At 35.2% G+C, this 27,990-nt stretch overlaps 1 protein-coding gene and 1 long non-coding RNA gene across 2 annotated transcripts; one reads left to right on the top strand and one right to left on the bottom strand.

Annotated features, from left to right (window-relative positions):
• Positions 1-173: 173 nt before the first annotated feature.
• On the bottom strand, positions 174-18,804 carry LOC121727723. Its single transcript, XR_006035715.1, has 3 exons — positions 18,670-18,804; positions 15,484-15,488; positions 174-184 (listed from the first exon to the last, which is right to left on the bottom strand). It is a non-coding gene; the product is annotated as an uncharacterized LOC121727723 (long non-coding RNA).
• Positions 18,805-20,224: 1,420 nt separating this feature from the next.
• On the top strand, positions 20,225-27,616 carry LOC121727722 (pupal cuticle protein-like). The gene is made up of 2 exons (XM_042115702.1): positions 20,225-20,361; positions 26,635-27,616. Exons 1-2 carry the CDS (start codon positions 20,350-20,352, stop codon positions 27,337-27,339), a joined length of 717 nt encoding a protein of 238 aa, XP_041971636.1. The 5' UTR covers positions 20,225-20,349; the 3' UTR covers positions 27,340-27,616.
• The last annotated feature ends 374 nt before the right edge of the window (positions 27,617-27,990 follow it).

The following is a 27,990-nucleotide window of genomic DNA, read 5'->3' as shown; positions in this document are numbered from 1 at the left end:
GGCTCTCCCACGTAAAAGAGTGGGAGCTTTCAAACAATAAAAAACTACATTAATATGGGTCCACCCGTTTGGATGCTATGATGTCAGACAGACAGGACAGATACATTAAAAATATAATATTTTTGGTCGGAGGTAAAAAATTGAACATTCATTTCATTCTGTGTGTGATATTAATGTATCTTTGCTACGCGTTAATTAGAAGTAGACAAAAAATTACGTGCCATTTTTATCTAAATGAAAATCAATCGACTATGTGACCAATCATTAATTATTATAATAACTAGTAAATAATAATGGAGTAGGAAAGGCTAAGCAGCACGACACCTAGCCTTTCAAAAATAGCAAGTACGTAGGTGTCGTAGGTCCTAGCACCGAACTGTATGTAAGTTATTGTAACCTACGACTATTATTATTTTCAAAGCCATTTTATAATAATCAGAATAATTTTTTCTCAGTTGTTGCTTATCTTAAAAATATGTCACGAAATTAGAATTAGTTATAGTTATGCTAATAAAAGACTGATCATGAAAAATCGTGTGTCGCCTGCGGCCTGCACCAGACATCACACTCCTTGTATGCCAGACATCTAATACTCGCGGTGGCCACGAATTCATTGTCTGTCACTATTGTACTCAAATTGTTACAATTTCCGAGTTTTGCTCATTCAATGGCTTGTAAAGTGTGGCCAGTACCTCTAAAATTGCACAAAGTAATAAACACAAGTAGTTATTTAGAAGAATTATATTTTAAAGTGTTATTCTGTAGCCCTAAGAGGACAACACGGTCGCCTCTGTTTGTGATCCAAATCCTGAATAAATATTAAAAAAGAATGACTTATGTAATTTAAAAAATTTAATCATCTTTAGTAGAAAAACACTAAACACTACCTTACCTGTAGTCCTATAATAAGTATAAGGTATATTTTGGGCAACTAAAACAAAACACTATCGTAAACGACTGCAACAGGTCTAACAATGACGGATATAGTGTCAAATTTTCAACGATATTGACTCAACAGTAATGATATAAACCGTGCAACATACCTACTTATAGGAATTCATTAACTAATAGAAACATCTAAAATTACTTTAGAATAGCAATCTTTTCTGAAAACTTAAGTTATGTTCTTAACAAATATTGAAAATCAGTACATTCTATAAAAATATTTTAGTTTGCCTTCTACGCTATATTCCTTGGTTGATAGATTTGTTACAATTTGTCTAATTGGCATTTGTTATGTAAAAAATTAAAATACAAAATTGATTAAAAAATCAATTAGCCACAGAACTTTCAAATGTTATATTTATGGTTAAACTCGATAATATCTATTGTAAAATGAAACAATTCTAATATTTCATATTCATATTTATAAAAGTTGGACATTTTTATTTAATCTGAAATCAAACAGCGTACATATCAGTCAGATTCAGAGTTTACGGGTTCTTTTATCTCTTTCAACAATACTTTTTTTAATATCATATATATTTTTTGTACCACGGAAGAAAATACGAAAACCGATTTAATAAATAAATGTAAATGTATGGCAATTTGAGGTCCGCGCGCGTTGCCCTTGTGAACGCGCAATGCCAACGGGTCCCTTACGGAGAATGTGAGAACAAATAGAAATTGTATATAACATTCTCATTGAATTTCAAGAGCGTGTTCCACTACATTTTAAAATATTCGTGCAATATTATGCAATAGAGGCGGTTCTGATAATAGAAAATGCTCGGAGTTAAGCTGACGACTTGATAATTTGGCTTCAGCGATATCGATTTTTCTCAACAATGACTAAAGCTAAGAAATTAAAGTTCATTGCCAGTATTCATCATGTCTTTATCTTTGAATTACCCATAGCATAATACGATTGGTCAACTTTTATAACACAGAATAATTAATCAAAAAGACCTCTATAAAAACAGGGATTTTAATTTTGCCAACAGAAGAGAGTGATTTAAGCTTCCAAAATTTGTACATAGATTAGTTCAAGCATACACTATAATTCGCCCATAGCTTATATGAAATATATTTATGGTTTATAAATTTCGCGACAAAAACCATTTTGTCGTTTACGCCCTTTCCATTTCTTGCTGTTCCATTTCTTGTTTAGCGACCAAACTGCTGTTCTATTTCAAACAAGCGATCTAAAACATATCCAAAACGATTTTTTACTTTAACGCGGCGTCATTCACCTTAATGTCAAAATCTTGATTAAATTAAAGTTAAATAATCTTTAATTCTCTACGATTATACCGTCAAAGTTTCTGTAGCTTTGATATTTAACCGTATAGCAAAATACCTTTCCATAAAAGTTACAAAAAGCTGTCCTAGGTTTGGTATTTAAAAAGGAGCAAAAGCTGTCACTATCGAACGTGAGCGGTCCAATTTCATCAAGGCCCCGCCTATTTTTAGTTTAGCCTTGCTGTAGAGGAGAGCTAGGTTTGATAAATTAAATACAGTAATGAGTAAATTTACTAAGACACCCTCTTGCTACGAAATGTAACGTCTTCATACAAAAGACATCAACGCGCGCCGCGGTTATGTTTTAATTATTTAGTGATGAAAGAAATTTAACCAGGAATATGAAGCCTATTAATGTTTTCTTCATTAAAATCATTTGAATTCTTAAATAAAAATACAAATTAAAATAAATATTGATATCTTAATTTCTTATTCAATACTACGAAATGACAAAAATCATAGTTTGCGTTCGCTTTTAATAATTTGTCGTTCATAGTTTACAAACTATTCATATTTAAGAAAATTTAAATATATTATATATTCTAGAAGAGCAGTACATTCAAAATTTAAAAAAAACATCTTACTTTTATAATTAAAAAAAAATAGAACACTGAAAATATGTAACGTACCTACACGTAACCCTCAGCTGACGAAAAAGATGAAGTCCTTGTGGTCAGAGTTTTGACATTTACGTATCTAGAATCCAGATTCTAGTTCGGTGACGTAAGGCTCTCGTAGACGGTACTTTATGAGTTTAACAGCCCGGTATATTACATTTATGTTAGATTCAAGGTAGTATTCGTCATTTTCACCTATTTGAACCCTGGGTACCGCCTTTTGGTGGGCATTTTGTATGTTAACGTTATCAACTCAAATCTAAATTAATATTGTGTTCCATTATCCGAGCCTACTCGAGTTTAAATTGTTTATATAAATAATCAAAGCCAATTTTCTTTACTCGATTATACTAAACTATTTTAATCGGTCAGAATTGGACCTATTTATGCATACCAGACTCAACCCACACGATGACAGTTCTGAGAAAAAGCCGTTTTTATTAAAATTGTGTACTCTTTAAAACTGATTGTTATTTTAAGTAAAGTCAATTTACAATAGTATATTTTGTAATTTATTCTATGCGTACAAACATAAATATGTTAAAAATTACTACTATTTCCAACAAAAAATAAACAAAAACAGGAGGGTTCCTTTTAGCAAAACTATCTTAGTATGGGATACATTTAATCCAAAGAGAATCATCTCTTAAATTTATTACACAAGTCAACAGGATTTTCGTGCATGAGATCTGTGTACCCGATTTGGATGTCTAATATCTAATTAGTTATAAAAACAATGATTTTAACTCATAAAATTTGCTTTTATATATAAACTGAGACCTCATGAACTTTCAAATTTTGAAGAAAACCGGTATTTTTTTCTATCGGTTATGTAGTAACATAATGAAATATATATTCATTATTTTTTAGTTTATATTGTTGCTTATATCCCCAAAACAAGATTGAAATGGAAAAAATATTTAATTTAGATTTAAAACTTAATATTTTTTGTATCTAGGTGAGCATATTCTAAATATTATATATTGTTGTATGCTTCAGCGGTAAGTACTTAGAACCTACCTGATATAATGTGGCGCTCCTACTTTTTTCTGGTTTTTACAAGGATGTTTAAAACTAGATGATGCCTGCAACTCCGTTTCGCCAAAACTCGTTTATCGTGCAGGAACCGTACCGGGATTTTTGCGGGAGGAAAAGTAGCCTATTGCCCTTTCCCAGGACTCAAAGTATCTGCAAACCTAATTTCAGCAAAATCGGTCCAGCGGTTTGAGCGTGAAGAGGTAACAAACAGACAGACAGATAGACAGATAGACAGACAGACACACTTTCGCATTAGTAGTGATGGTTTGAAGGATAACGGCGTTTACACTAACACACTGTATAAGTAATTAGTATGGGTGAATGAAAAACCTCAGATTTCGTAACGTATTTGTTTATTATTTAAATAAGAATCTATAACTAAGTATATAAATCTAAAAAAACAAAACTATTTTAAAGTAAATTAAATGCTAAGAACTATTAATCTAAATTGTATTATCTAATTCTAAATCAAAATCCAGTAGGCTTGAAAACCCTTCAATATCGTTTTCTATAGCATTATTTCCGACTGCGACATGCGTTGGGCTTCTTCATAAAAGTCTGAAAAAAACCATTACTACTATTATATAAGAGTTACCTACTATAAATCCCGTTACATAGTGTACTTTTTATTCTGTAAAAATGTACGGTTCCTGCCAGATAAACGAAATTTTGCCACAGCCAAGTTGCGGGTGTCATGTAGTTTATAATATTATTATATACTAGATGACGCCCGCAATTCCGTTGCGCCAAAATTCGTTTATCGCGCGGTAACCGTACATTTTTGTCGGGACAAAAAGTATCCTATGTCTTTTCCCGGGACTTAAAATATCTTTGTACCAAATTTCAAGAAAATCGGTTTAGCCGATTGGGCGTGAAGAGGTAACAGACAGACAGATAGATGGACAGGCAGACAGTCAGACACACTTTCGCATTTATAATATTAAAAGCATAAATGTAAGTATGAATATGGATAAAAAAAAATATTATTAATTTATTATCTATTTGCTAATAGGTAAGTATTAAGTAATATTAAATTATTAAATGTTTAAACTAGACGAAACAAATTTAAAGTAAAAAGTTAAAAAAAACAACATTTTTTTTTGTAATAAGTATTAAATTGTTACATTACCTTGCTTGTCGTTTTCTTTATTATTTGATTGTTTGAGACAATTAGAAATCATAGTACTTATCTTGGTTTTCATTTTTCCCATTGTTAGTATTTACTCCACAAATAAATTCGATAAATCTATTTTTAAACAGGCTAGGCGCGCGCGCCCCCTTTTTTTTTTTAAAGAACTCTTAAGAACGTAAAGGATTTGTATCCAACAAATCCTATTTCAATTATTCATGATTTCATAAATCATGACCGCGCGCTTTTACAAAGTGTTGCTATTTTTTAATAATAATGTTTTATTTAAATTCACTGGTTTTAATAAATATTTCATTTATTTTGAGTATATCTTATTTTTTTAACAATTTTTAATTTTAAAATTTATAATAAAATTCTACTGTATAAGAATCACTCGCTTGATGGAATTTTAAAGATTCAAAGGACAATATGGCCTATTAAATGTTTAAAAATTAAAATATAATATTCTAGATCTCTTAAACATAATATCTGGGATGTTTAAGACATTATGTTTATATGGAGGATGATTTATTTGTTGATTTTAATTAAGAAATAATTAGTATTTATCCGGCTCATATTGGCTTGACCGAGAACGAAAGCGTCGATAGATTAGCCAAAGAAGCTTTGGTCGATGGGAATGAATATGTTTGTGATCCTTTTTACACGGATTTTTTACATCTCGTGAGGATGAGATGTAATGAAATGTGGTCAGAATATTTTGGTGTGACGTCTCTCACGAAAGGCATTTGGTACAAAACCATCCAACCTAATATCTCGGCAGTACCGTGGATCGATCAGGCCAATATGAGCAGGTCGGAGATTGTAATGGCCCTTCGACTCCGTTCGGGGCACATCCCGTTAAACAGTTTTGCTTTTTTTATGGGTAAAGTGGAGTCACCGAATTATTGTTTATGTAACAAAGTGGAAGATGTGCATCACGTGTTGTCGGAGTGTGTCCGGAACGAGGTTGAAAGGAGGCAATTTTTATCTTTTAATAATAGTTTGGTCAATTGTAACATTGGAATTTTTAATAGCATTCTGGCTTCACCCTCGTCGGATAAAGCCAGAATGTTATACAAAATGGTAAAAATTTGCTGTGAGAATAGGCTTTAGCTATATTAATTTAATTAAGTACTGTTTATTCTTAAGTTCATTATTGTAAAATGATTTTGATTACGGGGGTGACTTAATCACTAAGTGATCAAACCCCTTTAAAAATAAAGAAAAAAAAATAGTATTTATAAGGACGACTTTATCGTTTTACGATAAAGTCTCTTCTTTTCTAGATTAAAAAAAAACAGAATGGTAATAATTTATATAAAAAAACAGCCACGGCCCACGTGAGTTCTTGTAAAATATTAAGAACTAGGCCTTTTTTAATATGCAAACAGCAACCAAGTCGCATGGTTCTACTTGCCTAATTAAAAAAATATATCGAGAGACCATGTACTTTGGATCTATATAAAAAAAAACAATACTTATTAATTTGTTAGTCGGTAACTTTGTTGTGAAAATGTTTTGTTCTGAAAAAAATGTTAGATTAGTACGATCTTCATAGGGTCGATAAAAGGGCCATTTTGGAATACTTCTGCATTATTAACTCAATTTTGGCAATGGTGTTGATTGGACTCATTTTGCATAAATAGGGTCAATTCTTCTTTGAAGTATCAAGAATTCTACTCTAATACTATACAGCGTTTAAATAAATGACACATTGCGAAAATTTATAATAAATTAATTACAATGTTTACCGGAAACGTGAAGCGGATGCGAGTGTTTTTGCTTGCGATAGATAGCTCGTAGTCTAGTTAGGAGTTAGGACAAACTAGGCCGAGCTAGCCGCTGGCCGTGAGATTCTCCGTGATCTTATGCGAAGGTTGCTAACATCACATGCGGCGTGTGGGTGTGTAACGCATCGCCATGTCAACATGCATCAATGGTATGATTCGTAGCACACAATAAAGTCAATAAATAATAATGAGTTTATTATTGTCGCGTTCTCTGAGATATTTGATTATCTTTTTACTAGCGTCGTCGATCCATTAATCGTTTGTAGATATAGCCAATCAAAAACGCTAGTAAGTAATAAACTATTTTCAAATAAACCTCTAATATAGGCCATTTAATATTAATATTTACTATACATGAGAAGAGTATAGTTTGATATGAACTGAAGTTGACAATATTTATTATCTAATTTAATTATCATACAGTTGTAATTTGTCAGGCTCCTAAATTCAACATTATATTATTGCTTCCTGTATAAACCAGTGACGTATTTACTTGTTTTCTATTACCACTTGCTCCATAAGTCTCCATTACAGGACCGTCCATCGTCGCCCCCGGCAAACATTTATCAAATGCTTTAATTGGACGTGATCGACGATATACACGTTTGTCTGTTTGTTTTACTATGATTTATAACTTCTATTGAAATAATCAATAACGCTATATTTCACTTGATTGATTTTAGTGATGTAACGATGTGTTGAGGTAAGATTTGATAAAGTACTTATAAAGTACTTTGGGCGTTCACGCGTGATTAAGTGGATGTGACAAGTTGTCAAGATTAAGGATCTTATACAATGTATTTATTATAAGAACGCATTATAATGTTTGGTTATCCCCTTGGCACAAAAACGTTATATTATTAAATACGTATACTTAAATATGTAATGTTACATTCCACACGAATGCTCTCGGTAATTGAATATGTTAAGATATTATTATTTAACGTAAATTGCAGCAAGTAGCATAAAGCAATATATTCGTACACGAGCTAAAAGTTTTGTTCGAAAACCTTTCAGTTCTAAACAAATTATCATGATATTAACTTTGTTTGATTACATAAAACTAGTAATGTTCGTCACAACTAAGTAAGTTCATTAAAAGTAGCAATTATATAATTTCCAACAAACCTATATTAGACACGCGCAGACAGACACACGGCACGAATATTCAATAATTAAGTTTATCGTATATCTAGTGTTAATTACTAGACAAAAACTAATTCTAGATCGAGCCGATAACAATAAAGCGCGGCCACATTCCGTGTACGGAGCTGTCTCCGTAACAACATGACTTTACACCTGACATTACACCTGACAAAAAATATAACACGCAACATATAACCAAACAGCTAATAAATTAATATATTATTATAAATCGTTCTATTTTCTTAACATCTAAATCTTGTATTTTCTATGTAACCTCAAAAAAATAAAAATGTAACAGACAGTCCAACAAAACCGCGATTCAGTTTCAATTGCAACGTAAGTAACCATAGACATCCAACAAAATGATGCAGATGGATTAGAATACAAGTGGTGTTATATTATTTTACGATTTGTATTGGTTTTGCCTATTGCTTAGTCGCGCCATGTTGCGTGTGTGTGCTTAACAGTGTAATTACAATGTACAGGAATGACAAATGCGATGTCAACTATTTTCGGCCCCTAACGTATAATCATGTAAATGTAATCAAATATAACCTTAATGTATCGGCGATATTCAATAATGTCAGTAATTAAATATAGTTTTTTTTTTAATAATTACCGTTTATGAGGCATAAAAAGTGACCTCCAGTGTGCGGTAGCCCCGAATGCAGCGCATACCGCCACGAGCTATACTTTTATTTTCCGTTCATTTGTTGTGAGCTTTAAGGTTGCGCTCTATGCAAAATTATACGTACTCTACCTAGAGGCTTGCCAAAACTTAAAGTGAAGTTAAAATTAAACTATGAAGTAAACATGAAAATCTTGCAACCGTAAGTTATTTATCATTCATGAAAACCGTATCAGTAGTTATGGGTTACGACTTACGATGGATTTAACACGTAAACATAGATATTACGTAGACCGCCTTGCCTTCCTGAAGGCTTCAACGGTATAATATTTGCTTATATAACAAAAAACATACGAAACGATTAATATTATGATTTTTTTTTGATAGACTCACAATATACCTACCGTCTCTGTCACGGGTAAAAAGTTACAGCAAACTCGTGACAGAATTTTATAATGCAATTTGCTCTACTTTACTCTACTAAGCTAAACATAGCTGGGGATGACTGATGGCTAATGCTAGCAGATCAGTCATTGTTGGCGGACTGTTGCTGTGGTCTATGAGTTATATGACATGAGCCTTTTACACTTTAAGGTCAATTTAGGTACCTATATGGCGAGACGATGCGATGCATTTTTTAATGAGCCGCTTAAATCTGAACCTTATTCCCTACACAAGAAGATAAACATTTAATACACAGACTTGCTGCCCGCAGTGCCTGTTCTATATAAATTGAATGATTCGTTTAAAAATACATCTCAACGCCTATACCAAACAGTGCCGTAAATAGCCTTTTTGTGCTCTGTGCGAGCTTCTATAACTGCGCCATTGTTTTTTTTTTTATTATATTATAAGTAGATCAATGCTTGTACAGGCCTTCCTAGTCTGGCCATTCTTGCGCCCTCCAGAGTCTGCGCCTTGTGCCTGGGCACCGGTTGCACCGCCCTATTTTCAGCACGCTACCAAATCAACCCTAAGGGCTCGCGCTCACTTGAGACATGACAGTCTTAAAATACTTATGTGTGGTATTTTAAGACTGATGCTCACACACAGTCTAACATTTTGTATAGCAATAACGTCTTAGGACTGTCTTGTTTCAATTGAGCGCTCGATCTGATAGCAACATAATATTTCTTCGTTACTTGACATTGGATTATGCCCGTTTTGACTTTTGTGCTTCTACATTGAGGATTTTTGTAATATACTCGTACATTTACAGTAATGTGACATTATAATAATTCTAATGATATATTATTTTATTCATTTATTAGCATTTAGCAAACCTTGGCATAAAATCAAGTTATAATCACATTCGAATCATACCAATTTAATCATTCAATATCGGGAACGGACACTTCGCAATTACATGATTTCGACCAAATTATTATTATAGACATTTTCAATTGGATCCCTAAATTGTTTAAGTATTATTTTATTAACTTTATATTAGAATGACTACTTATAAAACATAATTTTCAGAATGTAATATTGCCCTTGTGGCAGGTCACGCGCTGACATGGGCTGCACTCGCCGCACAGACCTCATAATATTATCTTTTACTAGCTAAAAGCCGAGCTTTGTGAGGGCTCGCGTCGTCATATCTTGACTGACTGATGATAACACATCTACATTCTACATACAAATAAAAATTACTATGTTAAAGCACAAATCAATAGGTGTGATAGTTTTTCCGTAAAGTGTACCACAAAATGTACAGGTTGTGGGATGTAGGTACTAGGGCTCGCTTCGCTCGTCCTGATAAATGAAATAAATATAAGAGATATTCGCTTATATTATTATTTAAAGACATGTACAAGTTATGATTATTTCGTATTTACCATGCACAACTATAACAGCGGTCGGCAATAATAATAATAATTATTAGAAGGATTTGCAAATTATTATTGGACTTTAAGGTTTATTTGGTGGTAGAAGAGTTGGATGCTATTGCCTATTGGTAGATTAGTGACCTAAATTAATTTATAGGCCATGCATCATGCAGATTAAGGGCACATACGTAGATACAATACACAGAGCTACATGTACGATATATTATGTAATATTGTATAATATGTTTAGCAAAAAGTGCATATTGCCCCCTACACTACGCTAAGCGTTCTCAAAGTTGTGCGGGTTGTAATGCTAATCAAAATTTGACCTTCAATCGAAAATCGACGACATAGTTATCATACAATCTCGGTGAGAGAAGTGTTCCCTGTTGCATAATTCATCACTACAGAACAAAGGCGTGGAGCTCGACTCGGTCCATCGTGGTATTTGCACCTGTCATCGTCATCAAACACATAATATCTGACACGCTTCCTATAAATTATAATAATAGAGTGACAAGTCATTTAAAAGTACGCAAAATAGATTCAGATTTTGCGTGTGCTTGCGCTCAGTCTAGGTTAAATTTCTTTCAATACAATAATTACTATATAAAAGACGACATAAAATTTATAAGCCTACGACTTTTAACTCACATGTGCACACTTCCAAATTTTTTTATATTATGTTATTTAAATACAAAAAAGTTTGTAAGTAAGTATATAAAAAAAATATAGCAATAAAGTGCAAGCAAATTGTGTTTAACCCGTCGATCGTCGAAAAACGAAACACAATATAATTTCTATTGTGTCTCGGTCACCGGTGACTGTATGGGGCTTGATGAATTAATAAGTATTTTTAACATGAATTTCCACCAATACCAAAACCCATCAAAACTTTGTTAATGCTTGGTGAAGTGGAGCAAGTATTGATGTTAATACGAAATAACCGGCTGTGCTGACAGCTAGCCTCGGTCACTGCCGAGTGCCGAATGCCAATATTCACTGCATTAATGTTTAACTTCAAAAGTCCTTACTTTTTCCAAATAAGCGTTTTCCGCAAAAGCACAAGAGAAAGCTCACAATTTTTTCTTAATTCTTTGTGCTTTTTCGTCTCAAAAAGATAAGGACTACAGTATTTTACCTCTAAAATTACCAACAAATTCAGCGTATATTTAAAAGCAACTATCATATAATTAATTAAAACATTACTTTTTTACTTTAAATTGTTTTGTAATACAATTCAAATATAAATATTCTAATTTATATAAGCGTCGGTTTACCTTCATTACATGCAACATTTTAGTATTATAATGTGTTTCAACGTCATGTTCTCAGCTAATTAAAAGTAATAGCTTCATTAAGTTCGCACTCGGCCGCCATTCTCACAGTTAGTCCTATCAAATGGCTATGCCCTAGACTACTATATAACGTTAATCTACTAGTAACGAGGTAATAGGGTGCCTGAGGTCACATGCGAATCATCTCAATGTGCAATTACTAACAAAATATAGGGTGCAAAATTTCGTATGATAACAATAACAATTTATGCTCATATTTTAATTGTTCAGTTACATAAATATAGCTATGATAAAGATCAGTAGGATAAAGCAACCGGCTTTTATTATTTTGACTCACTTATGCCCGGTTTTGGATGCTTTTGGACTAAAAAATTACTTTTCACTAGCACTTATATAATTACTAGATGACGCCCACAACTCCGTTGCGTAAAATCACGCAGGAACCGTACATTTTTCCAAGATAAAAAGAATCCTATTTCCTTTCCCGGGTCTCAAAGTATCTCCATGCCAAATTTCAGCAAATTCGGTTCAGCGGTTTGGGTGTGAAGAGGTAACGGACAGACAGACAGACACACTTTCGCATTTATAATATTAGTACGGACTTGTCAAAATAGTAACAAATAAACAACGATGTTAATTAAATTAACTCCTCTATAAGCCTAGAAACTGAGCAGTATATTAGCCTTATACTATTAAAAGACAGCTTACCTTACATCAATAAGCTCGGAACATTTTATATAAAAAGTGCGCAACAAAATAGCGCAATAAATAACAATTATTTGCGCTTTTACAGCGGCAATCGTGACAGATATTGCAGGAACCCTGAGAATTCAGGAGCAATATATCACACCGCGTCGTACGCGGGCACTTTGTCTAATGTTGTGATCTTAACGCCATATTAGCCGCCATAAAAATGCCATCAACGCCTCGGCGGGCTTGAGGTGACAAGTGGCACATACTTTACCTAGTTTGGCGGAATTCGCATTACGATGTTATCGCCGACACTGAAGGTGAAGCCTTCCTTTGATCTAGTTAAGCATCAGTATGCCACTCGTAACTGTTACTTTCTGCTAATATAGCTGTATAGCATGTATATTATTGTATAGCTATATATGAGCAAAAGTAAAAAAAAGTGGCACAAGCAATTTTTGTGCCACAGCGTTTTTGGTGACAATGGCTAGTTTCATTGAAAACGGGCCATCTAGTTTTGTAATGCCACACAAGAAGCCCACTCATTACTTTCCTTTAGGCCTTATGGGTTAACGATTAACCGATATGACTAATAAGAGTTTGCACGGGAAAGACTTTTCACTCATCCAACCGACGCATGGATCATCTTACTTAATAAACAATCAGGTGAGTATAGTCTGTACTGTCTTAAATATACAATGGAAACACGGGAGAAAGCGGGGATCAAGTTTTTGATCTCAGAGTAAAGAGCTATCGCCCTTAACTATCACAAAGGCTTTTCATTTTTCATACAAGATAACGTGCATAAAATCTGTAACGAAAACCGTAAGCGCGGAACATATTATTATAATAATATAGAAACGCTAATCATATGAAGTATTGTGTCTTGTATATTCTTATGATCGCTGGTGTAAACTTACTGAATGGAAACCAAGGTTGGGTAAGCGGTGGTGTGTTCGATCTCCAACTATAGTATGGGACGACGATCTCCGTTTAGTTGCCCATGTTGGATGCGAGTAGTGGGAGATCGGCCATCTTGAGAGAGGCATTCATTGAGAGGCTTGTGTCCAGCAGTGGACGAATATAGGCTGATTTGATTGATTGTGTTTTGTCACACTGTTTGGTCCTAGGTACTTTCTTGTTTGCTGACAAGCCCTTAAGGTCACAGTTTTTTTGGGCTTGTCAAACTACATTTAATTATTAAGTGGTTAATCTTTCATTTATCTACATTCGGCAACAATTATTGTTTATCATCCATTATCATGAGTAATACACAGTAACCTTGCAAGCACTTAAGGGAGAAAAGTTTCAACTCGCTTATTTGAGATAATCTTATCCATATCTCCTTTTATCTTCTTAGATCATTCACAAGATTAATATTAAATCTTAAAAGGTGTAGCCATTAAGCAATCGAAAACCTACCTGTCAAGATCATACATTTCTTTAGGCAATTCGAGATAAGTTTGCAGTGAGCCACCAGTGCAGATGTCGCAATTAAGGGCTCCCACACAAAACTACAAAATCGCATCGCAAATATCTGCGCCAAAACTCATACTACATTTTTAGTATGAGTTTTGGCGCAGATTATTAAGCAGAGAGCATTAAGATGCGATGCGATGCGAATTCGCAGTTATGTGTGGGAGGCGGGGAGCCCCTTAAAACCATTTTGTCACTTGCTCTAAGGTCTCATTGCAAACTTTACGTTAAACTATATAGTACTAAATGACAAGGTATCTAAAGCCGTTACTCTACACATAAATGAATAATGTAAATCGTTAAACACTTTAAATGAACACACGCGTCTTGAAATCTGTCCGTGACATTTCTTACGATACTTTTACCATGTCGTGGTAATATTGTAACAAAAACTAGATTTCCTCGCCTCTTCCTGTCTTTCCCATATTGTGACTTCATTATAATATTATTATAGTTCAAAGATAGAGGTTATGGTGCTTCGGATATGGTATTATTAATTTTGTTATGGGATTAGAAAATTTACACCTAATTAATGGTATTTATTTTTAACCGACTTCCAAAAAGGTTATAATATATTCGTCTCACAAAATATACACACAACAAAGAATTTTTATTAGCTTTACTCCAAACATACAATTCTGTTTTCTTGGAAAGCTTATATGATTTATATTTATGTCTATTAATATTTCTTGTCTTCAAATTGTTTTGTTACCAACGTAGCGATATTAATGTTGATGATAGATACATAAACCATATCAAATCAACATGATAAGAAGGTTGGTAATTGTTCAACAATTTGGTAGCTCTGGCAGCGGCGCTGGCGTCGTAAAAATAATTGTACGATTCAATAATGTCAGCAAGATAAGTGCGGGCGGGTACTCCACTGAATAAATCACCTGAGTTAACTCGCCCGCCGATTTCGTCATAATGGATTTAAATGTCGACCACACTATTTATAAAGAATGTCTTCAAAAGGACTCGTACTTGACAGCAGATGTGAAAAAGATAAACGAAACAATACATACTCGAAAGCGAATTTTATTGACTTTAAGCTTTAGAAAGTTTAAAGAATAATATTTTATCGACTATTAAGTCAATTCTATCCTATTTTTAAATATTATATTCCAAAATATAATTCCCGTATTCCCGTGAGATATAATAACTTATTTGTGTTATAACTTGTTGTGTTAAGTAAGCAATGTTACCATTAAACAATTATAATAATAACTCCCACACCGGTTTCGGTGACGGTGGCCGTTTTCATCGAAACCAGACCAGTTACGCAGGAGTAATTTTATAGTGCCCAAGTGTGTGCGCAGTACACAAGAGCACACTCTCTATTCCTTTACTCTCATAACCCAGTGGGACGGAAGACCGACACGATTGGCGCGAGATCAGGCACAGGACCGACTTTACATGCCTATCAGACGCATGGATCATTTTACTATATCAGCCACTCAGGTAATTAGCCTGCATTGTCCAAACCGAACTTGTAAATAACATGTTTCCAACGCGGGAATCGAACCTACGACCTCCGAGTTAAGAGCCACGCTCTGAACCACTGGACGACGGAGGCCTTAAACAACACACTAAGACAAAACAGCTTCTTGTAACATAGTAATTGTTATGTAAGTGTACTCGCTGTCACCCACTAACAAGAAAGTAATTAATTATTACGAATGCAACCTGCTTTGGTTTTTCGTAACCGCGAGAATGCTGCCAATGCCAATGTCACAGACAACGGAACAATATTCGTGTGATCACACGGAGCCTTGGCCGGGTCCGATTCGTTGTAGATAAGGTTTTCTCATTATGTACACACGATTTAATCGATTATTCCAAATGCCAGGTTGAGTGATACTTAGTTATGCATGTGGAAAGCGCTTGTCGTGAACTTGGACCTGACCGTGATCACAATCATATAGGTCAACTCACCTACATGCCGTAGGTTATGGATATAATGTAGTTTCATATTTTGCATTACAGTACGTTTAACAACTTTATCGCTTGCTCGGAAATTCGATCAAAGTTTTCCCAGTCAAAAACATTAACGTTTAATTTTGTAAAGTATTACGTAATACGATTCTTAACTAAATACATATTAATATTCGCTTTAAACAGGCAAATATTTAAACACTTGTTAAAAAGAAATATTTAATTGTATTTATATTGCGAGGCTGTAAAAGCAATTACATTTCAATACACACAAGTATTGAAATTTAGCACTTACCATTAATATACATGACGTGTTTGTCCCGTCCGTCTGTACAATAAAATGGAAATTGCGCTCATAAAATTGTCCCATAAACAGCACGAACCTTCAACTTGATATATCAGCAAAAAGATTAATATTCCTTATCCGAAACATTTCAATTACTGTACGTTCCAGAAACTATAAAATATACCAGTTTTTGCAGGAATTTGTTACGGTAGAGATGTAAGTATCTGGGTATGTATAAAGATGGGAAATGAGCCGAACGATTGCTTGATGGAAACGATTACCCGTGTATTTGCAATACTATAATAGTTTGCGTTGCTGGTCATTACAAACTAACTCGATTATTATAGATTGCAGCTTATATGCGTTTGGTTAATAAAATGTTTCAGTTTATTTTTTAAATCTTGTAATGGGCTAAAAGTAATAACTGTAAATTAGTAGTAACGGCTAGTTGTAGTAACTAATAAAAATAATTAAGCACTCATAGTGAATCGTTTGTAAGACTAGTGACTACTGTCTCGCGAACTATCTCAGCGCATTTTTTAAAATAATATAATATACTTGATAGTAATTTTATAACTAATTAAAGATGCTCATTTTGTTAAAAAACAAAAATATTCAGTTTTTTTTAATACTTATTTTATAATTATTATAGTAAAACAATATTACAGCAAAACATTCAATAACAAGAGCAGATGAACCATCGGCCAAAACGGCTACTGATCGCCGTTTATGTGTTAACCGTTTACAAGTCTATATTCGATGTAATTTTACGATGAATAAACATCAGCTTCGGGTGGATCTTAATTTATACCCAGTCAAATATACCCCTTATTGAATTTTACGCTTATTATGAAGTTGTATGTTAAAAACTCGTTTATTAAATTTAATGGTTTTACTTCTACATTACAAGATCTTCCGGCTTCCCGCAGCTCACAATAAATAAGTGAATCCTCCTGTTCTTCGAAGAGGAGGATTCACTTATTTTATAATTCTGAGTAAAGTATATTTAGAAATGATAGTTCTAAATTTGTATAAAGAAAAAGAATTATACTTAAACAAATAGTAATTAATTTGTAACAATTCTTTAAATACTCCTATTTAAACAATGTAAGTAGGTCGTAGCCAGGCGTAGCGCGCCGTAGCGGGATAGAGCGCCGCGTAGCGCTGCGTAGCGCTCTGCGCTACGTAGCGGATAGCATCTTCTGTTCACATGGACGCGATTAAAACATCATTGATCAATGATCATATCATATATTAATATAATACTAGCTGTCCCGGTGAACTTCGTGTCACTTTAAAACCTTCCCTGGACTTCTACTAATATTTTAAGACTAAAATCAGCCCAATCCGTTCAGCCGTTTTCGAGTTTTAGCGTGACTAACACATTTAAAAATCCATTTTTATATATAAGATTATCAACTATTATTATTTTTATGAGTTATGACTAAATATATACGCGAATAGAATGTTCATATTTGTTTCGACTTATCTATTCTTGTTATAAAACTGAAGTTTGTTTACAAAAGTTCACGGAGCTAGGAAATATGCTTAATTTAAAAGGAACACTATCACGGCTAAGAAGACTTCATAAGTTATTGAGTAATAGTCGATCAACTAAAAAAATTGTATTCGGAGAAGTATTTAACTGAGATGATATTGTTAGTAGTATAAAACACGTTATAAATGTACATCCATTTACTATACAAAAATTATCAAAAACTTGCGGTACTATATTGCGCATGGCCCGACACGCACTTGGCCGGTTTTCCTTGTATCCAAGATATTTGTTGAAGTTACCCCTACGAATAATAAAAACTAAGGAAAAGTAACTCCGTCAAAAAACATGCTCCACAATACTTATCAAAAAAATGTGCCTTAGGACTTAGGTACACATTTCAATACATTTGCATGCACACAATATTGCATGTTTAGGTGACCTTGAGCGGTACTAGGCTGACGTTACATGACAGATCAAAAGGAACCAAATTTAAAACGGTAATAGTATGGGAGTTACGATTCCTTAGTTTTTATTATTCGTAGAGTTACCTTACGTTACGTTACGTTAGTTAATATAACATCCCTTTTTTTGTGGGTGTGCAAAGTGCAAACCTCATAGACGACGTATTATATTTACGACTATTTACACTAATATAATATTTAAAGTCATAACTCAAAACCTAATTGGATTTAGTTTATCGATAAATAGTAAATGTGTATTGGCGTTATTAGCATAATCAGTCCGTTATCGTGGCGAGGATCGCACGACACCGAAACTTGTCGCCAACTGCCAACTGACACCACTACTTAATCGGCCCAAACTTGGAACTTCATTTGTGAATATTAGGTTAAGGGCCTGTTTTTTAAGGAATAAGGGGGCAAACGAGCAAACGGGTCACCTGATGGAAAACAACTTCCGTCGCCCATTTACACTCGCAGCATCAGAAGAGCTGTAAGTGCGTTGCCGGCCTTTTAAGAGGGAATAAGGTAATAGGGAAGGGTATTAAGAGGGAATAGGGTAATAGGGAACGTGGTATTTCTCCGGTCGAGCCGGCCCATTCGTGCCCACGTGTTTCACCACTTCCTGATAAGTGACGAATAGGCTATCCACCAATTAACTTGACAGATCAAAGAATGGAGAATCTCTCAAAAAATTTGTGAGTAGCCTATTCGGCACTTTATGAGAAAGTGGTGAAACAGGCCCTAAGAATCGTCTAATCATACTAACAAATATAATAAATACGACAGTGTGTCTGTTTGGCTTTTACTTCTTCACCTTTTAGCAGTAGAACTGATTTTGATGTTTGGTTCCCACGAAGGTATATAAATATAAGTTATTTGTCTGTCTGTCTGACCTCTTAACGCCCAAACCGCAGAACCGATTTTGCGACACACAGACAGACAGACAGATGGACAGATAGACAGACATCGAAGTCTTAGTAATAGGGTGCCGTTTTTATCCTTTGGGTACGGAACGCTAAAAACAGTGGCTTTTGCCTATAAGCTGACAGATAGATCAATCGCGAATACACAGCATAAATATTATTATTTATACATTTGATTATGATTAATCCCAGCCATAAATTAATATCATGGCAGCACTGATCATTCCCGATTGTGTTGTATAGTGTAATTTGCCCCAGGTTGGTGCAACTTATTAAGTGTTGTATCAAACGATTTTCTTACTGCTGCAATTTGGCCGATTGTGTGTCGAGACACGACGTAATAGAGATATATTGTTGTCGAGCTCCAGTTTTGCTGATTTTCACCGTTTTTTCTGGATATTCAGGTGTATAGCTGCATAATAGCTTGGATGTTAATATGAGTAACATCTAGTCAGTCTAATATGTCAATAGTCAGGTGTATAGCTGTATAGAACCTAAAATCTTTAAGACAAATATGCGAAATGCCTATGTCAAATAGGTACATTAAGAATTTTAAGGTAGATATGGTAACAATATATTAATTGTTACTACCTTGTATTTATACTTTTGTAAAATTTCTAACTATCATAATTATTAATTTTCTTTCATTTTTATTTTCTTACATTTAGATGCTTGACATAGATAGAATGTTTAGATTGAAAGATTATATTTATAAAACAATTATATATTATACGTCGCTCTTTTTTTAAGAATTCACTAATTTAAAAAAAAACAATTTTTATTTTTTGTTCCTCTTACGATTAAAAGAGTTAAAATAAGTAACAGTTAGAGTTTTGAATTTAATGGTACATAATAAAATATATATACGTGATATACAAGTTTTGAAAGATATTTAAAAATTGAAAATACATTTTTGCGGGCTTTTAATTTAAGAACAAAATATATTTTCGATACCCACCTTGGTGCTTGATCTTTGCACTTCCATATCTCTAAAACTGAGCAAAATATTCCACGCCCTTTGCAAATCATCCGGCCTATAATATCTACTTACATTATATACACTACTGTACCAATAAAGGAAGCACTTAAAACGCTTAAAAGCTTCCAAAAAACGCTGCCATTGAAAATATCGCTATGATATTCGTCTATTATCAATGGCATGTCCCAATACTTTCACATGCTTCACCACCGCACCCCCTCTGCGCGCGCGCCGCCGTATATAAGCGGACTCCCGCCCTCATTCGCACAGACGCAAGTTGCACTCCGACGTAGCGAATCCTGGAAGACGCTCGTCTTCCATCAGCGCTATATTAAATAAATAAACTCTTTCTCACTTTCACTTCTGTGCTTCTCCTTCCTTCATAATGAAATTCATGGTAAGTCTATCCTGCTCTCTTTTTTTGTTTTTTTTTTTTTTTTTAAGTAATTTTTCGTGATAAATAGGTGGCATAGGATGAAGTGCGAACAGGATTTGATCTAGTCATATGGACATAGTGTCATTTGAGCACTACATCTAAATCCAGCCACCCACTGGGGCGGAGGCAGCTCGGCGCGCTTGTACCGAGCTGCGACTGATTTACAGCCTGCTAAACGACCTGTTCGTTTCGAAATACAACCTACGAACATTGTCATAATAAAACATTGTAATGCATATTAACTTAATCCACAAAAAAGTAAGAATTTTCGGTATAATAATTTTATAGGAGAAAAAAAGGTGTTCGACGATGTTCTTTAAATTTTACACAGACATAGAGTGACTTTTCGCAACTTTTCATGTTGGCAAAACGTATGGTTTCCGTTAAAAATATTCCTGTCATTTTGAGGGCTAGTTTTAAAATAAATGTATTAAGTATGTATACAATATTCTAATCCAAGTGCAAAATCGCCAAGTTCAAGTTGGACTCGCCCATGAAGGGTTCCGCAGCAGCAATAAAGTTTATTTTAAAATTTCAGTTGAGTTAATGAAAGTTAAATTATGGTTTACTATTTGTGACGTTTAAAAAAACTACTTACTAAATCTCGTGCAAACCAATTTTCGTTGGTAGTTTTTATAGTAATGTGTACATCATATATATTTTTTAGACTTTAGAGGGGTTTAAAAGAGTCTCTCTCGCAAAATATTCAGCTTAGAAAAAAATCACATTGGAAACCTCAATATGATTATTAAAGACCTATCCAATATCCATAGATACCCCACACGCATAGGTTAGATGAAAAAAATATTTTTTTGTTTCAGTTGTACCTATGAGGACCCCTAAATTTTTTATTAATTTTTCCATTTTTGTATCAAAATCTTAAAATCACAGACTACATCTACTTACCAAATTTCAATAGTAATAGCTCTTATAGTTTCGGAGATAAGTGGCTGTGACATACGGACGGACAGACAGACAAACATAACGAAACTATAAAGGTTTGGTTTTTTGACATTTGGCTACGGAACCCTAAAAACGCTTGTTTACCAGCTTATCACTTATTTACAGAATTCGTTTGGAAAATAAATTATTGAATTTTACGACAGGAAATGCTAGTCACAAAGGATGAACTCGTAAAATAAAGTGTCAATTAGTTTACGAAATAGGCTATAAATGGCTAATTATAATGTTATTATTTGGGAAGTTGCGTAACGAGCGATGGACTATGTTTGCTTTACTTGCGCAATATAACTTGAAGCTCTGATTACGTTTTAGATTTTTTTACAAATAAAATGATTTGCATATGCTAACTACAGTATTTGTATATTTTAGCGCAACACTCGAATATTTAACTGATGGATTAAAGTATGAATAATAAATCGCAATTAAAATATGACGCAACTCGTCAGTATTGGCGCGAAAAGCTGCAATGGAATTCGTATTAATGTTACAAGGTTCTAACCGGAAAGTGAATCAGAGCAAACATAATCTTGATACTTGGTCCGCTGTACAATGTCACCGAAAGTGTATGATCAATGTCAAGTGAATTTCACCACATACTTTTGTTGCGAATTTTCAATAAAAAATTGTAAACATTATGAAAATGTAACTTTTGTTGCTAATAATTTTCTGACTGATAAAATTCACATTTAACCATTAATTTCACGCTAAAACATAGTTTTCGCCCCACACATAATATAAACACAGTCATCTTCAGTAAAATGATAGGCAATAGTAATAATTGAAATTAACAACAAATATATCTAAATAATATATCAGATTTTTTGCTCTTACTAAACATTGCTTATGGGATATTATGTTGCCAGTTACGGAAGTTAAAGTTTAAATGATCATAACCTTAATTCGCTATAAAAATAAACTCACACGTCGTATTATGTACAAATTAATAATTTACAATCAAGAGATTGTAAATTATTAATTTGTAATTAAATATAGAATTTCAGACACACATAGTGAAAGATTGAAAGAGATAACTGTAGAGACGAATAATTATTGCTAACTTGTGTTTGACAGTCTTGTGAATTACAAATGACACAAAGGTTAACTATTAAAACATCAAAGTAGTTAAGCGTGAAGGCAAACTTGAATAAAGAGAATGCCAAATAAGTGGAGTATGCAATTATTTAGGAATGTAGATTAATAAGAGGTCATAATTTTTTAACAATGAGTAATTTAAAAATAGTATTTGTGAATAATACGTCGTTAAACTTTCCCATTTTCTATGAAAAATAGTTATTTACTTAGTTTTATAAATGGCCAAAAAAACACGTGCTTCAATTTTGTACAATAATCCATACATCCATACCCATCCATAAATGCGAAAGTGTGTGTGTTTGTGTGTCTGTGTGAAGAGATAACAACCTCTTCACGCTCAAACCGCTGAACTGATTTTGGGGTACGGACTACGGAGATACTTAGCGTCCCGAGAAAGGACATACGATACTTTTTATACCGAAAAATTTACTGTTCCAACACGATAAACGATTTTTGGCGCTACGGGCTTCATCTATACGTCTACAAGAATCTAATGGCCAATTTTGACAGCAGATTTTCAAAAAAATATCCTTTATCATTGGATAAGTTTGTATATATTTTGTATGTTTCACACACAGAATAAGCTGCTAAAGGAAAAATAAAGGATGAAATTTTTTTATTCCTATTACCCCTGTACTATAGTCAATTTATTTTCCCACTTTTTGCCATCAGATTCTGGCAGACCTATAGTTTTCATATAATTTAAAAAGTCACTCCCATAAACCAAATTGTATCTTAAAATCTTCGAGGGTAACACATAAAGAAACAAAGCTTAAATCACACGCGCCCACGTTATGAACTTATGACCATATAAGGTAACGTGATCAACTGCTATCACCCTTACACTTACACCGCAATGTCAACCGGATCGATTTAACTGATTTACTTATTCATTCAAAGGCCATAACGCATACCTTACATCTCGTTACAATATATATATATATAATTGGAATCTCGTAATCGTCTCCAACGACTTTCATGAAATTTAGTATATAGGGGGTTTCGGGGGCGATAAATCGATCTAGCAAGGAATCATTTTTAGAAAATGTCATTTTCATCGAATACCGAGCAAAGCTCGGTCAAATAGTTAGTAGCGATTTATATAAATAAGATTTTTTTAACGTAGGTACTGTAAGACTGAAAAAATTATTTACTTACAATTTTCGATCAATTTTCAAATTCCAATAACTGTACATTATTCGCTGCATGTATATTTTCAGTGCATATTTCAGGAATCAGGATATTTGATTTGTTGCGTGTGTGTACTGTGTAGGGTAGTGCAAACTCAAAGGTTTTATGTTATAAACATACTAATAATAACAATCATAAATGTCGTAGGCCCAAATTGAAACCCGGATTGAAGAGATACTAAATCTGTAGAAAATCTTTATCGCATTGCTCTAACACTTCCTAACATCCACTACATAACTTATAGGGAAAGCCGAATGGGCTCCGATGTTGGGATGTGTTTTCTCTTTTGAGTGACTTACTTACTACTTCTACAGCCACGCTGCAGAAGGACGGGCGCACGCACGCCACAGCCCACAGCCTCTTGAAATCAATCTCCTAATCCCTGATTATTTTGCATAAGTCAGAGGGTAATCATTAACCTTTACAGGACGTAATTTGGAGAAAAATTTACTGTAGATTCTGCACATGTGGCTAATAAAAATATTCTTATTAGCTATTTCCTAGTTAGTGCTTGTACTAAGTAATGTTACTTCCTTTAAAAATGAGCAGTCATAAAACCCGGACCCCCTGTATAAAAAAGACAATTTTACGTCACAAATATCGATCATGTCCAACACCACCAACGGCGACAATTACGGTCGTAAATTGATTAAAAATTCAATTGGAGCGCATAAAAAGTGGTCACCGACATATAGGTTTAAAAATAGGGTAGTTTAAATATGAATAGTAGTTCCACGAGTCCGGAAGGTTTGTTTCCTGCTCCGTGACCTTCGGCCAGCCTTCGGCTCCGTTCACTCAGTAATGACAACTTTTATCCGATATGCATTGACGATAAAAACCCGAAGCCGTTTCTTTGTTACATACCGCGCAAATTAAATCATATCACTTTTTGTTGCCTGGAAACTATATTGAATTATTACATATTTAGTTAGCATCATCAGCTGTCTGCATTATAATTATAATATAATAATATCTATGGACGCTTCACACCACGTCAGTCTGTCCCCGTGGTAAGTACGAAGGACTTGTGTTACGGGTACCAGACAACGGAAATATAAATATATTTAATACTTTTATACTATGCATATTATATTTAAGATTTTTCCAGATCCATTATTTATAACATCATGGAATTTGAATAGTAACTCAAACATTATCATTTAATAGTGCTCTATGATGTGCAATTTCATGTTAGATTTTAAAGATGGGTTAAACTACTCATCCAGAAACATTACCAGAAATCGAGCTTAAAGCTCAAACGATACAAATATCTAATAGCTTGAACAAACACTTCTAGTACATAAATAGATAATGTAATGAATAAAAGATTGATTAATAAATAAAACTGCTCGTAAAACAATTTACAGTCAATGCAATGTAGGAATTTAAATTTAATTTAGATTGCATTGCGTTGTAAATCTTGTAAACCGAGTTCAACACTTCATAACTTTACTTCTATATCCACACTTAATATTATAAATGCGAAAGTGTGTGTGTCTGTCTATATGTATGTCTGTCTGTTACCTCGTCACGCCCCATCCGCTGAACCGATTTTGCTGAGGTACTTTGAGTCCCGGAAAACGACTTAGGATACTTTTCATGTTGGAAAAATGTACGGTTTCCACGCTATAAACGAATTTTCGCGCAACGGCGTTGCGGGCGTCATCTGGTTTTATTATAAATGTAATATCTGCTCCGTGAATAATATGTTCTGTGGATAACTGTCTGCACTCTGCGGGGCCACACGCTTTACCCAACTCAACGTGAACGAAATCAAGGGCGCATTTGTTTTACAAAGCGCATACGATTTTATCGCAACTTTTGCAACGCTGTATTTACGACACTCTTACAACAATATTTTCTACGCGGAAATAATTTTATTACGCATAAAAATCACAAACTTCATGTACAGTTTGTTAATTATATTTTATTAGAAACCTTTGTATACTTTTAAGGGTGTGCTTGGTTTTTTACTCAACGACAACTTGGTGAACACTAACCATACTATCTATTACGTCTTCTCATAGAAAATTAGGCACTACCTACTCCATAATTACTCAATTGAACTCTAATGCCTAAATTAAGTATAGGTTGCGGCTAAACGTGACATAATATCTAAAGTGGATATCTTAATTTGTAATGGAATTATATCGCTCGGTCAAGTGAGTCGAGCCCTGACATCATTACGTGAGTGAACTTAGACCGGGACCGGCGACCGGTGACCGCACATTCCGCGCTAATATACTCATTCAATTGAGTTTACATTAATTACGTCACGCCTGAACGCTCCCCGGAGACGCGGAGCTGATGTGACAGCCCACGTCTCGTACGCCTACTGTTATGCCGCCCACACACGAGCTTCCTGTCTTCCGTCCGGAATTACTTTTTATGGGACGTTTCTTCTTTATGTATATTTGGTTAAATAAATGCTTTTCTAGTTGTTGACAAAAATTTATAATATTATGTTCTAATCTAAAGGACTGCTAAGTTATTCGAAATTAGCTCACCAGTTTTTACGTGAAAGAGTAAGAACCAGGCGCACTCACAAACCTTTGCCTTTAGTGAGGTCGGTGAAATTGTTCAATTCACAGACTAAACAAATAGTTTATCCTAGTGGAACAGTATCTGAAAAGAATTCGAAGGCAATTGAGCTTTTGACCTTTACACAAAAGCTCAATAGCCAATGCAAACCGCAATCTAGTAGCTATGTAAAATTACAGGGCAATAAAATATACGTTTACCTAATCGTCGCACTGTTGCAAAGAACCGTGAGTCAACATGACATTGGTATCAATTCACAAACGGCATACAATAAAGCAATTAAGAAAATTAACACACATTCCAGTGATTCTAGCGATTTGTAACTGAGATTTTTACGGCGTGTATGTTACACTTACAGAGAATTCTCGAGCGATATACGGTTTTCAACGTTTAACGGAACGTTTAACTATGTTTTTCGATGTTTAACGTAATTTTCGATTGTTACAGATCGTAGCCGCTTGTTTAGCGCTAGCGTGCGGCGCGCACGCGTCCGGCTGGCAGGGCCCGCCCGCCAACATCGCGCTGTCCCAGGACGGGCGCAACATCCTCGACACGCCCGAGGTGGCGCAGGCCCGCGCCGCGCACCTGTCCGCCCTGCAGCAGGCCGCTCAGAGCAACCCCAACCCCCAGGACGACGGTTCCTACGACCCCCGCTGGGACAACGAGGAGTACTGGCAGCAGGCCGGCAACCAGAACAAGTGGAACCAGCCCGCCGCCCAGAACTGGAACGCTCCTGCCGCCCAGAACTGGAACGCCCCCGCCGCCCAGAACTGGAACGCCGCGCCCGCCGCTCCCACCTGGAACGCCGGCGCCCCCGCGCCCGTCGCTGAGACCCCCGAAGTCGCCCAGGCCCGCGCCGCCCACCTCGCCGCCCTCAACGCCGCCAACTCCGCTCCCCAAAACCAGCAGTGGAACGCCCCCGCCCAGCAGTCGTGGAACGCCCCCGCTCCCCAGCAGTCGTGGAACGCCCCCGCTCCCCAGCAGTGGAACGGCGCCCCCTCCTGGCAGGGCCAGCCCGCCCAGATCAGACTAGCGCAAAACGGCGCCGGCATCCTGGAGACCCCCGAGGTGGCCGCCGCGCGCGCCGCTCACCTGGCCGCCCACGCGCAGGCCGCCCACACCGCCCCCGCCCACCCTCAGCAGCGCTGGTGAACGTAGACTCTCCTCTTCTTCACTTCTAGGGTTTGCTGGACCTCTCGAGCATGTCACCTGCGCTCCGAGTGGACGCGAGAAGATGACATTCTAGAGACACGTCGGAACACCCTCCTTTCCTAGATCTCCTCTTCGTTTAGGTATTTTTTTCTGAGTGCTAGTGCGTCAGCCAACTTTCTTCCTATGGCCTATTGTTATACCTTTGTAAAAATCGAACATTTTGTACATAATATATAATTTTATACATGTGTAATAAACGACACGAGACGGAAAATTTAACCAGCCATTTTTAATGACGAACTCCCATAAATATTGATCTACATTCTACAATAAAGCGATAAACTCCACAGTGTACCGCTGTTTGCTAATAATTGCAATTATTGCTACGACATAAATAAAACGGTTAGTTTCGAATTACTCGGAGCGAGCTATACAGGTGGCATTAGTGAAATAGTATCGATCCGGGTACACTTAATTACGGTCAAATTACACGTTCGGTTAAATAACTGTATTATTGGCGATCAAATCAAACATTAGAGGAAGAAGGCCAGCCAATAAATAGTGATATAGCCTGTAATTACTCGATCGAAAGCGACGGAGGCGGCGCCGGGGCGATTTGTCGTGTCGGTGGCGCGGACCGCGGTGCAATCA

Source organism: Aricia agestis, chromosome 6, assembly GCF_905147365.1.
Source record: "Aricia agestis chromosome 6, ilAriAges1.1, whole genome shotgun sequence".
NCBI classification, from domain to species: domain Eukaryota; kingdom Metazoa; phylum Arthropoda; class Insecta; order Lepidoptera; family Lycaenidae; genus Aricia; species Aricia agestis.
The sequence above is the reverse complement of the archived record's forward strand: the minus strand, read 5'-3'. Positions and strand labels throughout refer to the sequence as shown.